Source organism: Phyllopteryx taeniolatus, chromosome 23, assembly GCF_024500385.1.
Source record: "Phyllopteryx taeniolatus isolate TA_2022b chromosome 23, UOR_Ptae_1.2, whole genome shotgun sequence".
Lineage (NCBI taxonomy): Eukaryota > Metazoa > Chordata > Actinopteri > Syngnathiformes > Syngnathidae > Phyllopteryx > Phyllopteryx taeniolatus.
This window is the reverse complement of record NC_084524.1, coordinates 2,028,962-2,045,845: the sequence shown is the minus strand read 5'-3', so window position 1 is coordinate 2,045,845 and position 16,884 is coordinate 2,028,962. Positions and strand designations below refer to the sequence as shown.

Sequence of the window (16,884 nt, the reverse complement as noted above, 5' to 3'; positions counted from 1 at the left end):
ACGAGGCAAAGCGTAACGCGTCGAGTGGACGTCGGCGACATCAGGGGGCAGCTACCCTGGGGTCCTGTTAATGTAAAAAATAACATACTCCCTTTGGAGCGGCATAAAAGTTCTTAAGACATAACGGCCGTCAAGAAGTCAGTGCAGGGTTTTTGGCCATCAATTTGGAAGGATCTGCTACTAAACGTATGGGTTGTGAGACTTAATCCAATAAACAATCTCGTGCACTTGGTACCTCGGAACTGTTGCTCTACGAATGTCCAGCAGGTGGCGTCAGATGATTGTGTTGCCAAAGCCGCGTTGCCTGGAAACATGACTGTGTACGCACGCTCAGTGCATCGTAGTGACGTCAGTGACATGTCCCCGCCCACATAGCAGACAGACAGCCTGACATGCCAATCGTAGGTCGAGTGGGAGTCCAGAGGTTCTTGGTTCGAATCCCTCCTGTTGATTAAAGTGAATTAACGACTCTAAAAAGTGTGAATGGATGTCTGTTTCCATTTGGCCTGTGAATGACTGTGGCCAGTCCTGGGTGTACCCCGCCTCTCGTCCAAAGTCAACTGGGATTGGGTCCAGCTCAACCACGATCCTAATAAGGACAAGCAATTAAAAATGGATGGAAGGATGGACGGATGGACGGCCTGAGCAAAACTCACCAATGCTTCGACTATGTGTCAAGAGGGGGGATAATAGAGGTTATCATCATCATTAAGGCACCTGCAAGAATCTCAAAGCACGAGAAACCAAATCCTGTGTCCTACGTTCAAGGTCATCATGGATTGTGAGCTAAACTCCGGCCTCACCAGGGTCAGAGGTCAGACGTCACAGCTGTAAGCACATACGCTGGGGGGGAAGGGGGGCGAGGATTAGGGTGCGATCAAATCAAGAAGTGGGCGAGCGTCCACGTGTGACATCTGTGCACAGGCCTGACTATTTGGGCGTTTTTTTACTTTTAATCAGAATACGCGAGACGTGATTGGTCAGATTAGCGCGAAGGCTTTGTTTAAAAAGCCTGCGAACAAGCGGGTGGCATAAAGGTGCGCGGACGGGCAGGGGACGGACGATTGACCAGACGACCAGGTAGTCAGATACAAACCTGAAACGCACTCTTTTGTCATTAGCATCAGCATCATCAGCTATTGCATTCTGTAGCTAACATCAGAAGTTGAAATTGAAGCTAACTTCAGAAGTTTACACTAGAGGCTAATGTTGGAGGTAAGGATTGAAGCTAACATTGGAGGTAACAATCAATCAACACTAACATTGGATATTTAGCTTAAGAGTAACGTCGGAAGGTACATTTGGAATTTAACGTTGGACGCTAACTTCAGACGTTTATGTTGAAGCTTACATTAAAACTAACGTTGGAAGCTAACGTTAGACAACGTGATCCAAGCTAAGTTCAGAAGTTAACATTGGCATCTAACGACGTAGCTAATATTGGAAGCTAATGTTTCGGGGTAACGTTGGCGCTCCGTTTCAGCCATGTTCGCGGGCCGGGTGCCAGCGACGGCAGGAAAAGGCACCAAGTTTTCCATGGAAGAGCTGTACGGTTTCACCAAGAAGCCCAAGGTTACCAGAGGGCATTGCGCGAAAGCGGACAAGGCGGGCGGCAGGAAGGACGTGAAGGAGAAAGAAGAATCGGTGCTGGCATCGCACATCCTGGAGGCGGCCAAGCGAGTGATGGAGAGACGCAGGCTGGAAATCTACATGCGCGAGTGTGACGTCACTATGGAAGACAGCGGCATGGCCTACAGGTGAGTGCGCCACGCACACACACGCTCATAGCACTTCCTTTTATGGGCGCCACAATTCCTGTCTGTTGGCTGTGATGACACCCAATGACCATCGGTCATTTGAATCCAATTTTCACCTTCGCTCACAGAAAAAGCAAACAAAATGCCATTGAATTCATCCCGATCCCAAAGATGCCATGCTGAGACCGTTTGGTTTCTTTCAGGAATCTCGGAAAATCCGGACTCAGAGTGTCCTGCTTGGGACTGGGTGAACACACACACACACACACACACGCGCGCGCACGCACACACGCGCTCACGGACTGCTATATTTTTTTTCTCTTCACAGGAACGTGGGTGACCTTTGGCTCTCAGATCTCAGATGAGGTGAGTTTGCGTGTGCAGTTTTCGTGATCACCTCACCTGTTGACTGCTTGTGTGCGTGTGTGTAGATGGCGGATAGTGTGATGACCTTGGCGTACGACAACGGCATCAACTTGTTTGACACGGCTGAAGTCTACGCCTCTGGCAGGTCAATTACACACCGCGTGTGCATCTGCGTGCGTGTGTGTGTTAGATGGAGCCATACGACTATGTGTATTTCAGGGCCGAGACAACGTTGGGAAACATTCTGGAGAAAAAAGGCTGGAGGTAAGGGGGCGTGACTCATCTGTCCTGCTTGTTCTTATTGTTGTTGTGTTCTCATTGTTGTTGTTGTTATTGACCAGGAGGTCCAGTTACGTGGTGACCACAAAGATCTACTGGGGAGGACAGTGAGTATGATTGGCAGCCACCAATCACAAGACGAGCACAGAAGTTGACTTTGTGTTGCGTTTTGCAGGGCCGAGACGGAGCGAGGGTTGTCACGGAAACACATCATCGAAGGTAAACACACAAACACACACACTATATTTAGCAGCTCACAAAACATCTAAAAAAACTTCGAAGAACTCAGGACACATCAGGAGGTGAAATTGTGTGTGCGTGTGTGTGTGTAAGGGCTGCGTGGTTCTCTCGCCAGGCTGAAGCTGGACTACGTCGACATCGTCTTTGCCAACAGGAGCGACGTGAACTCGCCCATGGAGGGTTCGAGAGCGCGCTGCATCCCAAGCTCACGATGCTAACGTTAGGATGCTAACACACAGGCCTGTGTGTGTGTGTGTGTGTGTGTGTGTGTGTGTATACGCAGAGGTGGTGCGAGCGATGACCTTTGTGATCGAGCAGGGCATGGCCATGTACTGGGGCACCTCACGCTGGAATGTGATGGAGATCATGGTAAACTCCATCTGGGCCTGCAGCCTCAAACCTTTGTGTGCGACAGCTACTGTATGTCGTGTGTGTGTCTGACAGGAAGCGTACTCCATCGCGCGCCAGTTTAATCTGGTTCCTCCGGTGTGCGAGCAGGCCGAGTATCACTTCTTCCAACGAGACAAAGTGGAACTACACCTGCCTGAACTCTACCACAAAATTGGTACCACACACGCACGGAAACACAAACGCTAACATACAGAGACGCACGCTCACATATACACAGACATCGATACACACGTACACAACCCCCACACACACATAGACACGTGTGTGTGTGTTGCAGGTGTTGGGGCTATGACGTGGTCACCTTTAGCTTGTGGAATGCTCACAGGAAAATACAACAACGGTGTCCCTCAAAGCTCCAGAGCTGCCATTAAGGTGCGTTCAGCAACAACAACAACAATCATTGTCATCTCTAAATGAGGCGCGTCTGTTTCCATGGTGACCAATCCTACGCGTGCAGGCTCACGCGTGGCTGAAGAAGCGTCTGAGCAGCGACGAGGGCAAACAGCAGCTGAGTAAGGTCAGAGAGATTCACCTGCTGGCCGACAGGCTCGGCTGCACCCCCGCTCAGCTCGCCATTGGTACACGCACACACACACACACACACTCTGCAATGAAGTAGTAAAGTGTGACTTCGTGTGTGTCAGCCTGGTGTCTGCGCAGTGAAGGCGTCAGTTCGGTTCTACTGGGCGTTTCTAACACACAGCAGCTCGTGGAGAACCTCAGCTCCATCAAGGTGACTCACGGCGAGAACAGCCAACCAATCAGACGCCAGCTGAATCACAGAGCACTTCCTGCTCTCTTCCAGGTCCTCTCACAGCTGACTCCATCCCTCATTGCAGAGATAGACACGTTGCTAGGCAACAAGCCTCGGAAGCCCAAGAAGGAAGCAAGAAGCTGACAGGCGAACATATGCAAATGAGGGGGGCAAGGCGGAGACAAAGGTGGCCCGGATGTTAATGACAAGCACTTAAAAAAAATCTTATTTGACGAATAAAAATATAACTTTTATTGTTTTTGTCTCTTTAGTTGAATGAATACATGAACCTCTTTAGAAACAAACCCAGCGAAACACTCACACGTGACATTCCGACGGACATGGACTCACGCACAAAAAAGACGTCACTTCCAAATGAATGACGTCCTTTTCCCACCTGGATGTAGTTACTCCAACTATCCACAAGATGGTAGCATTGCATGGCCTTTTTTGCTTAGCACTGATCACAGCTATTCCGAAGCATTTTCCACTGTATTTGACGCAGGGTGTTCATGTGTACCGCTGTTCTTCGATTTGTGCTATAGGTTTCCTCATTGAGGATTTACCGCTTTAGCTTGTTACACTTTTCTTCGCCATACCCGCTTAGGCGCTCAACCAATGAGCGTCGACTGCGAACATAAAACACCTCACGTTTACGTCACCCCATAAAACATGTACAAATGTCCAAAACAGGTTAAAGTAGGACAGTCCAACTAACTTTGTGATGTATTTTTTTATTTTTTTTTACTGCCAGAAGTAAAGAGAGTCGATTCTAAACATGAGCTGTGCGTAGACGTCTTTTCACGTTGTTCTCAGCAACGGAAGATCACATTTCCGAGCTATACTTGAAGGCAACAGTGAGTTCGGAGCTCTTCGGCCTCAGCTGCTGATTGGTCCGCTGCCCGAACCGAGTGTTTGGACACCTTCGGCCTGGTCTGCGGATTGGCCCGTGGTCTCACGTGACCCGACCGTGCCTCCTCAGTGTCACCTTGGCCCGGGCTGCTTCAGGTGGACTGTCCGGCCCACAGGCAGGCAGGCACAAAGACAGGAAGGGAGCCGGCAATCGGAATCGGAGCGGGCCAACCATGACGTCTCCGAAGAGCAAGACGTCTCCGAAGGCCATCAAGTTCCTCTTCGGAGGCTTGGCCGGGTAAGCGGCACCGCTAGCTTCCTAGACTGGCGTGCTAATTGCTAACAAACGAGCTCGTTAGCCAGCTAGCTGTTTCCAGTCCCGAGTTTATTGATAGTCTTCCCCCCCCATCTTTGTCGCCAATAAAGAGCATCATCTACGTTATATTAATCATCCATATCAACTCGCCAGAGTGTTGAAATAATCAAAACAAGTTGATACAACTTTTGTTGGTGAATGGTAAAGCCGGTTTTCAGATAGAAAGCTGCTGGAACAAAGCCAACTTTTCTGAATGTCACAAACCAGATTAACTGTGTGTGTGTGTGTGTGTGTGTGTGTGTTATATAGGATGGGCGCCACGGTGTTCGTGCAGCCCCTGGACCTCGTGAAGAACCGCATGCAGCTGAGCGGTCAGGGCACGAAGGCTCGCGAGTACAAGACCAGCTTCCACGCGCTCGCCTCCATCTTGAAGAACGAGGGCATCGGCGGCGTCTACACCGGGTAGCCCGCCGTGACTTTTCACCTTTCTGGGTTTGCGGTTAACATCTGCCGCGTGTGTTAGTCTGTCTGCAGGTCTGCTGCGCCAGGCCACGTACACCACCACCCGTCTAGGCATCTATACCATCTTGTTCGAGAAGATGACGTCGGCCGACGGACGCCCGCCAAACTTCTTCCTCAAGGTGGCCGAAGCGACGCCGCTCTCGGCACCTGTCGGCAGGTAGGACCAAAATGTGAACCCCCGCCCTGACGCCGTCCTGTGCTGCCCCCGCAGGCGCTGATCGGGATGACGGCCGGAGCCACCGGCGCCTTCGTCGGCACGCCGGCCGAGGTGGCGCTCATCCGCATGACGGCGGACGGGCGGTGAGGGTCACGCCTTCATCATACGACACTACTACATCATAAGCCACTTTTACAACATTATTGCATTACTCCTATGTCACTACTAGTTCATACTTCACTACTAGATCATTTGTGTATTACTACTACACCTTACGTACATCACTAATACGTTATTCACCCGTCAACCCATCTTTTAGTCATACATCGCAACTAAATCATTCATAGAGCATTGCATGCATACATACTGCTCCTACATCAGTCATTCATCACCACTACATGGCAAGTGGCGAGTGATTGCGCAATTGTGACGAGACCTCAAATGACATCACGCGTGCAGACTTCCTGCGGACCAGCGACGAGGATACACCAATGTCTTCAACGCCCTGGCCCGAATCACGCGGGAAGAGGGCGTCGCCACCCTGTGGAGGGTGAGAGCGCCCGCCTACCTGCCACTCGCACGTGTGTCTGTCCACTCGGGCTCACTGATCTGTGTGTTTTTTTTTGGTTTTTGTTATTTCCCCCTCAAGGGTTGCATTCCCACCATGGCGCGGGCGGTGGTGGTCAACGCTGCCCAACTGGCATCTTATTCGCAGTCCAAACAGGCACTGCTAGACTCTGGTACTCAGAGAAAAGAGAGACACACAAACACACAAATACAGAGACATGCACACTGCCAGACACAATGACACAAATACACACAAACAGAGACAGACACACAAAGACATATTGTGTGGAAATACGAACTCAGACAAATGGAAAGCCACACACAAACACCAAACGCACATTGACACACAAACAGATGGACAAACAAATACACACACGCAAACACGTATGAACCGACAGACACACACACGTAAACCCAGAGACACATGGACAAAAACACACACAGTCAGATGTACACACATGGATGCACACAAACATGTAATACAGACCGACACACACTCCCGCAGCTGGCAGACACTCACATGCGCCATGTGCCCTCAGGTTACTTCGGTGACGACATCCTGTGTCATTTCTGCGCCAGCATGATCAGCGGCCTAGTGACCACGGCGGCGTCCATGCCCGTCGACATCGTCAAGACCAGGTGAGCACCGATCGGGCGCCGGACGCGGCCTCGCGGCTCTCACCGCGTCGCCATCTTTTCTCTCCAGGATTCAGAACATGAGGATGATCGACGGCAAACCCGAGTACAAGAACGGCCTGGTGAGTTTCGGACGACCGCGCGAACGGCGGCTTTTCAAAATGGTGAAAATGACGAGGCCCGTCATGTGCGCTCTGACCTGTAGGAGGTGCTGGTGCGCGTGGTGGGCAAGGAGGGCTTCTTCTCGCTGTGGAAAGGCTTCACGCCGTACTACGCTCGCCTCGGACCGCACACCGTGCTCACCTTCATCTTCCTGGAGCAGATGAACCGCCTGTACAAGACCTACGTGCTGGACCGCTAACACATGCGCGCGCGCACACACACACACACACACACACGCACGGAGAGAGAGAGATCCACTCATACGCATAGGTGTTATAATTTAATTCTTTTTGTAAAAAGAATGTTACAAATGGTTATTTCAATCATGGGTTAGACAACAACAACAGGAGTAACCATGGTTACAGATGCTGATCATGATGAGGGTCTATTAAACACATTGGGACAACTGCTTGGACTTGGTCAATGGCGTGTTGCATCATCAACACACAAACACGGAGATACATAAATGTACACACTGAATACACTAAAAAGGACACACACACACACACAGATGGATGCAAGCATAGATACACACAGAAACAAACATGGAAACATGGACGTAGACACACACACACACGAGAGACGCACACAAACATGGTGACACGGACGGACGGGCAAACATACTAAGGCACAAAAATCGACAGTACAAACACACAATGAGGGACACAAATGTAAGATACACACACCGAGACACAAACCTGGAGGAAAAAACCACACACACTGACACACAGAGAGAGACAGACACAAAACACGGAGTGACACACAAACAAGGGGGACATGGAGACAAATGCGGAGATTCGCACACAGACATGGAGATACACAAGATGCACACGGAGACACAAACACTCTGGTACGCACTGAAATAATATGGAGACAGACACACGCACACACAAACAAAGGCATTCAGACGGGCAGACGGACACACACAGATGTGGAGACACGTACACACATATAGACGCTTAAAGTTGTCATGTGACACAACACTTGAAGCCACTCAAACAAACGGTAACTGTAACTGTTACACAATAATAAGTGCAGAGATACTGTAGTTGTACACGCAGTCCTGAACATCGTCTGTTTTCTAAAGCGCTTCTCCTCATTGGTCCCCCCTGGACTGCTGGCCAGCCAATCGCAGCGCACACAGCGACAAACAAGCGTTCACATTCACACCTATGCGCGATTTCGAGTCGTCATTGGCCCTAGCAGGCGTGTTTTTGGAACGTGGGGGGGAAGCCAGTGCGCAGCACACGTAGTCTAGCCGGACGGCCGCAGCAGAGATTCGAACCCCGCGCCTCGGACGTGTGAGGCGGCCGTGCAACCGCTTCTCCCACGTGCTGCCCAGCCCTGAAGATGACTTTTCTATTTCTGTTCTCCGCTGCTTAAGGTGAACGTAAAGGTTAAAGTGTGTGCATGGGTTTGTGACTGACCTTTGCTTGAAGGCTGAGCGTGTCACATTTCTCCTTTGGATGAACTCTGACCTTCTCTTGGTGCACACCAGGGACCGTCTGACTGTTACACACACTGCAAAATGTAATTATGTAGAAGCAATGTAACAAATGTGGATTTAGATTGTTTCGCGCTTCTCGTGGCTTAACATCCCTGCCCCAACCACGAGTAACCATGGTTACAGATGATGATGATAAGGGTCAATTAAAAAGTTGGGACATCTCCATGTTGTTGCATCAAGTGACCAATATGGATGGACACACAAACACCTTACAGTAACGCTTACACACACACAAAGATGCGTCTTTTCCACACACTCCCTTGGCGTCCCGCTGGGCCCGCCCCCCGGCCGGCTGACGCCCATAAAAAGCGGTTCGCAGTCCCCGTTGCGGGACACTTCCTCTTTGATCAGGCAGACCACCAGCACCAGCAGCCCCCCTCCCTCACCGAAGACAGCTGAGGTAGGCGCCCCCACCCCACACACCTCTGCGGCCCTCCACTTGTGCTATTTTCTAGTCATTTGTGAGAGACCTTCACAACAAGGTCAAAGTTGAGATAAACAGGAAGTGAGGACAAAGTCCAGAAGGATGGGCAAACTTTTGAGCTCAAGGGCCACATCGGACTTTTAAAATCCTATGTTGATTTTAAGAAAGTCAAAAATGTAAATGTAAAATTGTTTTTTACATTTTTATAAAACCAATTCATACATTTCAAATTGTACTGCTTACAACTGATGTAATTGTAATGAATGAATGAACAATTTAATAAAAAAAGATACGTTTTAATTTACAAATTTGGAGGATTTTATGTAAAATTGTTATTTTACAAACACTGTTGTCAAATTATTTTACAATTATATTAATTATTTTACAATTATTTCTTCAAATTTTTTAAATAAAATTTAGAATCAATTTCAACCATCAACCAATTGTTTAATTTAATAAATGTAAATATATTTATATTTGTGTTTATTTTCATAAAATGATTCATTCTATTAAATGTATTATATTTACAGTGCATTAACCAAATTATAATGTTTTACTAATATGTAAGTTTGTTATAATTAACAATATGTCAATCAACCATTTCATTTCATTACCGCTTGCTACAATTGCTGGGCAGCCTCAGCCAACACTTTGACTAACCGAAATGATTAGAGAAGGTCACGCTATTAATAGCACAAATAGTTCTGTAGAGTACAGTGTTGACCCCCCCAGCCATCCCCCCCCCCCACACACACACACTGTTGATTTTGATTGGCTGGCAGGGAAGGGGGACTGTGTTGAGAGAGTTTTACAAACGCTACTTCCTGTCCTCAGACAGGATGTCCATCACAAAGATCCACGCTCGGGAGATTCTCGACTCCAGGGGAAACCCAACCGTGGAAGTGGACCTGTGGACCGCCAAAGGTGAGGGGGAGGGGGCACGGCGAGTCCGGCACAGCTGAGCGTAGCCGTTCATGAAGACTCAAGACGCGCGTTCTCCACAGGTCACTTCAGGGCGGCCGTCCCCAGCGGCGCCTCCACCGGGGTCCACGAGGCTCTGGAGCTGCGAGATGGTGACAAGAGCCGCTACCTGGGCAAAGGTACGCCCCCCGCCCCCGTTGGTGCCAACATGGCCGTTGCCAGTCACGTGTTCATTTTGTATTTTTTTTTGTAGGGACCTTGAAGGCGGTGGAGCACGTCAACAAGGACATCGCCCCCAAGCTCATTGCCAAGGTTGCTACATAAATCCCCCCTGCAGATTTTCAGTTCACAAGTTCACCAATGGGTCATTTTCATATAATTTGATGCATAACGGTAAAGACATCCATGCATTATCTGAGCCGCTTATCCTCACAAGGCTCGCGGGAGCGCTGGAGCCTATCCCAGCTATCCTCGGGCAGGAGGCGGGGTACACCCTGAACTGGTTGCCTGCCAATCGCAGGGCACACATAAACAAACAACCATTCGCACACACATTCACACCTACGGGCAATTTAGAGCCTTCAATTAACCTAGCATGCATGATTTTGGGATGTGGGAGGAAAGACATGGCCCAAAGAATTTCCTTTTGAAAATCAATTAATTTGACTGAGTATTTGAATTATTGGCAGTTGTTATCCATCATCAATCTTTATGAATTTGTGAACGTGACGGATCTATTGCACGTCTTTACCGTTATTATGATTGTACTTGAATGACTAGTTCGGATCTTTTTCGTACTTGTATCCATCGAGAGCAACGTGTCAGTTGTGCGATGGATCCGAATTTATGTCTTTGCAATTATGCAATTTCGTCTTTACCGTTATGCAAGAAGTGTATTTGAGTGGGCGACCACCAAGTGGACTTTAAGCGTGGCTGTTTCAGCATGGCAGAGAAAACCAAGGCCCCAGGAAAAACTGCTGAATTAGGTTTTCTTGTGTCTTTTCCGTTATTGATCAAATGATCTGAAAATGAGCCCTATTGTGTCGAATAGGAAAGTAGTACATGTGTTTCCGTCTCCTTCCAGAACCTCAGCGTCGTCGAGCAGGAGAAGATTGACAACTTCATGCTGGAATTGGACGGCACTGAAAACAAATGTAAGTCTGTGCGTGTGACCCCGTCTGACCCTGCCTGACCCCGTCTGCCCCCGCAGCAAAGTTCGGCGCCAACGCCATCCTGGGAGTGTCGCTGGCCGTGTGCAAGGCGGGCGCCGCTGAGAAGGGCGTCCCCCTTTACCGCCACATCGCCGACCTGGCCGGACACAAGGACGTCATCCTTCCCGTTCCCGTGAGTGGGATGGGATCAAATAACTAGCGCTTATGGCAAGCCACTCCAGCATTTAGTCAAGATCAACTTGTCAACTTGTGTACAGTTTTGCTTCACTAGTAGCATGTAGTTGTCCAACTAGTGTGTCCTAGTCATTCTACTAGTGTACAGAAATGTCATACCGAAGTGCAACACAGTCATTCCACTAGTGCATCTTAGTTGTTCCACTAATGCGTACTACCACTAATGTGTACTAGCCGTTCTACTAGTGCGTCGAAATGTAACAGCAGTGGCAAAGAAAACATCACTAGTAAGACAGTCATTCTACGGGTGCATTGAATTGTCCTACTAGTTGGGAAATTCACTGCACTAGTAAGATATTGACTAAATGCTGAAAGGGCGTGGCATAAGCGGTCGTAGCCTAGCGTCTCACGGGCGTCGCGCGGTGCCCGCAGGCGTTCAACGTGATCAACGGGGGCAGTCACGCCGGGAACAAGCTGGCCATGCAGGAGTTTATGATCCTGCCCGTGGGCGCCGCCAACTTCCACGAGGCCATGAGGATCGGCGCCGAGGTGAGGCGGCGTCTACCGTAGCCATAGTTGGCGCGGCGCCGGCGCTTTAACGGTCCGTCGTCCGTCCCGCCCGCAGGTCTACCACAACCTGAAGAACGTCATCAAGGCCAAGTACGGCAAGGATGCCACCAACGTGGGCGACGAGGGAGGCTTCGCTCCCAACATCCTGGAGAACAACGAAGGTGAGACGCAAAGATGACGTCATCGGCGCCGCGAACGTCAAATATACGTCGACCCCGCCTGAGGGGGGTTAGCCCTATATTGGATAAGTCAGCGTGTCCGCCATATTGGATGTGGCAGATCTGCCATTTAAACTGATGCGCACACCCTTTACAGAATTTCTCTCACACACAAATACACATTGTATACTCATACACACTTTCTCTCACACACACACACACACCTGTCTCACATAGACACACATACACACGCATACACACAGTATGATAAATGTTAATTCACCTACTAACAACAATTAGAATACTTGCTTTCGGGGAATTTAGCTGTATAGAAAATACTTGAGCATTTGTTCCACTTTTGACACATCCAATATGGCGGCGAGGTTCACGTACATTCTGATGTCTTCGATTGTGACGCAGCTCTGGAGCTGTTGAAGACGGCCATCGAGAAGGCCGGCTACCCGGACAAGATTATCATTGGCATGGACGTGGCGGCGTCCGAGTTCTTCCGGGCCGGGAAGTACGACCTGGACTTCAAGTCGCCTGATGACCCTGCTAGGCACATCAGCGGCGAGAAGCTCGGGGACTTGTACCGCAGCTTCATCAAGAACTACCCCGGTAGGCTAAAAAATTGCTAGGCGCCTAACCGCTAGGCGACTAACCCCAGCCTGCTCCGTCCAGTCCAGTCCATCGAGGACCCGTTTGACCAGGACGACTGGGAGCATTGGGCCAAGTTCACGTCCTCCGTGGACATCCAGGTGACCGCCGCCGTCTCGCATCGCGCACGCAAACACTTGCGTCCGCACAAACTAAGAGAGCATCCCATCAGATCGTAGGGGACGACCTGACCGTGACCAATCCCAAGAGGATCCAACAAGCGGTGGACAAGAAGGCCTGCAACTGCCTGCTGCTCAAAGTCAACCAGATCGGCTCCGTCACCGAGTCCATTCGCGCGTAAGACGCCCGTCTACCCGTCAGTCCGTCGGTCGGGCCATCGGTCGGTCCGTCCGACTGACCTCACCTGTGTGTGTGTGTGTGTGTGTGTGGCAGGTGTAAGCTGGCTCAGAACAGCGGCTGGGGTGTGATGGTCAGCCACCGTTCAGGAGAGACTGAGGACACGTTCATCTCAGATTTGGTGGTCGGACTCTGCACCGGACAGGTGACGCTGACACAAAAACATGCAAGACAAAAAGTGCTACGACTGCTAAGAGCTTCACTTCTCGCGCTTCATCTTGGGGCTGTTACCAATGAGAATTGTTCAAATGCTAACATGCTAGCAGTTGCTATTCTAACATGTCATAACATAGCAACCAAATGTCGATGCCGCAGATCAAGACTGGCGCCCCCTGCAGGTCCGAGCGTTTGGCCAAATACAATCAGCTGATGAGGTAAGCGCTTCCCTTTTTACTTCCTTGTTGACTTTTTGGTTTACTTTCTGATTTAATTCCTGGTTTACTTCCGTGCGCGTACCCACCTCCTCTCTGATGTGCGACCCCCCCCCCAGGATCGAGGAGGAGCTGGGCGACAAGGCCACGTTCGCTGGCAAGGACTTCCGCCACCCCAAGATCCACTGAGGCCCTGGCCATTGTTTTCTACAGAAGACAAAACAACAATAACAATAATAAAAACAATGACAAAAAAATCAATCTAATGGCACTAAGTCAATACACACACACATGCCTCTGACGTCAGCGTGGACGTTTGGGCGAAGGCCGCCGGTTGCCTGGCGATGGGCGGCGGCCATGTGACAAGACATCATTGAAGACAAAACCATTGCCACCAACTTCTGTGTTTACGTGTGGAAAAAGAGAGAGCGAGAGAAAGGGGGATGAGAGGGAAAGAGGGAGAAGAGAGGGAGTTAAGAGTGAGGAAGGCGGAAGGATTGAGGGGAAATCGGGTGTGAGACAGAAAAAAGGTGGGGGAGAGAGGTGGGAAAAGAGGGAGAAATAGGGGGGCAAGAGAAAGGGGAGAGAGAGAGAAAGAGAGACATGTTCCATCATTATTCCAGTCTTTTTTTTTACCCTCAAAATTCTACACAGACACCCCACAATAAGACTTTTTAATTTTTTGCTAATTTCTTAAAAAAGTTTTCAAAAAGAATACTTCTTCATTGTTCACAGTCTGTTGTTGCACGTTTGTCAGCAATCACAATCGGAAGTCATTTTTGAATACGATGGCAGACTTTGTGCCGTTTGGATCTGCTTCAGCTTTCATATCGCTCCAAAGATTTCCGATCCGATCCGATTCCAGTCCGAAGGGTTCGCTCACGGGCGTGCCTCGCAGGTCTACGGACACTACTTTGACTTCATGCTTGTTTTGTGCTTAGCGTATATAGAAATGTGTGCGCCATTCCAAATCAACGGAAATTCCCACTCCAATTAACCTGTACAAACAAACACAAGATGATGTAGGAAAAGTGAAGCTCTGTGATCACTTTCTGGAGACACAGTATGTATGTATGTATGTATGTGTGTGCGTGCGCGCGTGCGTGGCCGGCCACTCTCTGTATTGCTAACAGGCACAATAGCGCATCAATCACCAGGCAAAAAGGCCCACGACTGCGTGTGCGCGCGATGACGTCAATCTGCTGAAAGGCGGCCGACACAAAAGCGGGGCGGGCGGGTCATTAGCCGCACCTTTGGGTCGGCACCATGTGAACCCCTCGCCCCCTCCCACGGGAAATATTTTAACGGGACGACCCGGTCGCCACGGCGACACTTTACGAGGGGGCGGGATGCGATGTCCAGCGGTCACCGTGGGGAAAAAAAAGTGACGATGACGGTAACCAACGACTTTTCCCACAAGAACCTGTGAGGAGGCGGCACGGAGGAGGGAAATTGTCCTCAGGTGTGAATTGCAAGGTTTGTTTGTCTATATGCACGCCGCAATTGGCTGGCGACCAGTCCAGGGTGTCCCCCGCCTCTCGCAGAAGACGACCGATGATGGAACATGTACGGAATCATGTCCAGGTGACTCCCCGTCAAAGCATCAGTCCCGCCTCAACACTTCCAACGAGACCTTCACTTTGCGTGTGTGTGCGTGAGAGAGGCACGCAGTCACCACGGCGACCCCGGTACCAAGCATGTGTGACATCACGCCATCGAATGAATATAAAAGGGCGGCCGGGACCTCGGTCCTCAGACGCGTCCCGACCGGGAGGAACTTTTTTGGGGCTCATTAGCTAACGACGACCGACACGAGTTGTGTCGGGATCTCGGTACGAGTCCTGCGAAGCGCATCGAAACGACAACGAGCGACAGCTTCCGGCCAATCTCAGCGCAACGTGACTGACCTGAAAATGGACGCCTCTGCAGCCTCCTTCCTCTCCCTCCTGGTCCTTATCTTCATCCTCAACCTCGCCGCCGAGGCCGGGCCTGCGTCTCAGGGTCGCGATGTCAAGGTCGGTCAGGCTCCAGACGGCCTTCCGTCACCTCCCATTAGATTGTTAGCGTCTTCAAGTCGTGACCGACAAAAATATGCTCATGTATTTTATGCTATTGATTTTGGTAACAGACAAAATATCAATCAGAAATGCTTAATGGGTTCAATTCCCTGCAACTCCGCAAGAATTCATGCTCCCAGAGACTAGCTGGTGCCCACATGGCCCATAATCCTATTACGACTTTATCTTATCTAAAAAATATAACTTTTTCTCTCTTACTTTTTATGGTAACATTGCACCTTTTTTTTTAAAAAAAATACAAAATGCAACTCTTCAATTCAGAGGGTATTTAACTAGGGGGTGCACATTTGATTTGTGTCAAGATTGCAAGGGGGTTCGGGAAAAGACAAAAATTGTCTGTGGAGCCCAAAAGTTTGAGAATTGCTCTATACCACTCAGGGCAAGCCTGAAGATGTCAGACACAAGATCTGCAAAGGGCTCGGTGAGAAAGTGACGACTATTGGTGTGAAAGACACAAATTGACCATCCAGTGCTCTTGGCTTGAAAGAGTTTGAAGTTAAGCTAAGCGAGCTATCTTAAAATACATGGCGAGAACTGTCGTACTGTTTATAGGCCCCCTTAAGTTGGTCAAGATACAAGCAAAGTTGAGCTATTTGGCATCAAGTTGACCTGCCGTGTTTGGAAGAAGAAAAAGTGTCAGTATGAGGCAAACAACACCATTATCACAGTCAAGCATGCAGGCGGAAACGGAGCCCTGTACTGTCAAAAACTCCTCGGAGACGCGACGCGGCCTTGCAGCACGAGCGTCACCCGAAACATACGACCGGGGAGAGTCTCGAGAAGAAGCGTATTGAGATGGTGGAGTGGCCTCCAGACCTCAGCCCATATGAAAACCTGTGGGGAAGAGAGCAATGCAAGAACGGGGGGGGGGCGAGAGAGGGCAAGCAAACTCCAAGAGTCAAACCTCGAGCCTCAGAACTGTGAGGCAGACGTGCGAACCACTACCGCACCGCGGTGCCACTTAATTTCCTTTTAAGTCAGCAAACTTACTGATGTCTTGCTTGTGTCGTCAGGCCATGACCGCACTGTTTGGCTCGCGGCTCTCCTCTCTCCTCATGGCCCCGCCGCCGCCCCCGTCCGAGGGCTCAGCGGAAGGTCCGGCGGCGGCGGTGGGGTCACGCTTCCTCGTGGACGACCTGCGGCGACACGCCAAGATGAGGAGGCGCGGCGGGAAGTGGACGGCGCTGGGAGGACGAGGATGCTTCGGCTTGAAGATGGATCGCATCGGCGCGGTCAGCCGTCTCGGATGCTGAACTCTGACACGCTACCTCTGACCCCTGGCAAAAGGCTGCTGGAAGACTGCGTGCGATTGACAAGACAAGCGTGTGTTAAACATGTGCATTTGAGTGTTGACAAGTTGTTGTACTGGGACGACATTCCATTGCTGGATGAAAGTGCGTGTGTGAGAAAGAATGAATAAAGAGGAAAAGGTTCATTAGTTGTCTTCTACTTCAATCACACACCCATCTTTTTTTC

At 50.0% G+C, this 16,884-nt stretch overlaps 4 protein-coding genes across 8 annotated transcripts; all 4 read left to right on the top strand.

Annotated features, from left to right (window-relative positions):
* The first annotated feature begins 924 nt into the window (after positions 1-924).
* On the top strand, positions 925-4,061 carry LOC133472349 (voltage-gated potassium channel subunit beta-2-like). 4 transcript variants are annotated; one of them, XM_061762998.1, is made up of 15 exons: positions 925-1,080; positions 1,484-1,757; positions 1,961-2,004; positions 2,086-2,123; positions 2,189-2,268; positions 2,343-2,387; positions 2,465-2,509; positions 2,578-2,621; positions 2,736-2,822; positions 2,926-3,011; positions 3,087-3,207; positions 3,331-3,425; positions 3,511-3,631; positions 3,698-3,786; positions 3,859-4,061. In XM_061762998.1, the coding sequence occupies exons 2-15, from the start codon at positions 1,486-1,488 to the stop codon at positions 3,949-3,951; spliced, it is 1,260 nt and encodes a 419-aa protein (XP_061618982.1). In that variant the 5' UTR covers positions 925-1,080; positions 1,484-1,485; the 3' UTR covers positions 3,952-4,061. The 4 variants fall into 4 exon arrangements, with proteins under 4 accessions (XP_061618982.1, XP_061618984.1, XP_061618981.1 ...); XM_061763000.1 differs by lacking the exon at positions 2,736-2,822; XM_061762997.1 differs by having other exon boundaries at positions 1,961-2,123.
* A 760-nt stretch (positions 4,062-4,821) lies between these two features.
* slc25a11 (solute carrier family 25 member 11) lies at positions 4,822-7,427 on the top strand. Its single transcript, XM_061763012.1, has 9 exons — positions 4,822-4,957; positions 5,285-5,437; positions 5,499-5,616; positions 5,709-5,797; positions 6,114-6,204; positions 6,304-6,394; positions 6,761-6,860; positions 6,928-6,979; positions 7,063-7,427. The coding sequence occupies exons 1-9, from the start codon at positions 4,893-4,895 to the stop codon at positions 7,216-7,218; spliced, it is 915 nt and encodes a 304-aa protein (XP_061618996.1). The 5' UTR covers positions 4,822-4,892; the 3' UTR covers positions 7,219-7,427.
* A 1,422-nt stretch (positions 7,428-8,849) lies between these two features.
* Positions 8,850-13,591, top strand: eno3 (enolase 3, (beta, muscle)). Of its 2 annotated transcripts, none has more exons than XM_061763001.1 (14): positions 8,850-8,926; positions 9,785-9,874; positions 9,955-10,050; positions 10,125-10,183; positions 10,956-11,025; positions 11,082-11,215; positions 11,650-11,766; positions 11,843-11,948; positions 12,366-12,563; positions 12,627-12,703; positions 12,775-12,899; positions 12,996-13,104; positions 13,275-13,333; positions 13,450-13,591. In XM_061763001.1, the coding sequence occupies exons 2-14, from the start codon at positions 9,790-9,792 to the stop codon at positions 13,517-13,519; spliced, it is 1,305 nt and encodes a 434-aa protein (XP_061618985.1). In that variant the 5' UTR covers positions 8,850-8,926; positions 9,785-9,789; the 3' UTR covers positions 13,520-13,591. The 2 variants fall into 2 exon arrangements, with proteins under 2 accessions (XP_061618985.1, XP_061618986.1); XM_061763002.1 differs by having other exon boundaries at positions 8,855-8,926; positions 9,789-9,874.
* A 744-nt stretch (positions 13,592-14,335) lies between these two features.
* nppcl2 (natriuretic peptide C-like 2) lies at positions 14,336-16,661 on the top strand. The gene is made up of 2 exons (XM_061763039.1): positions 14,336-15,345; positions 16,422-16,661. Exons 1-2 carry the CDS (start codon positions 15,244-15,246, stop codon positions 16,659-16,661), a joined length of 342 nt encoding a protein of 113 aa, XP_061619023.1. The 5' UTR covers positions 14,336-15,243.
* The last annotated feature ends 223 nt before the right edge of the window (positions 16,662-16,884 follow it).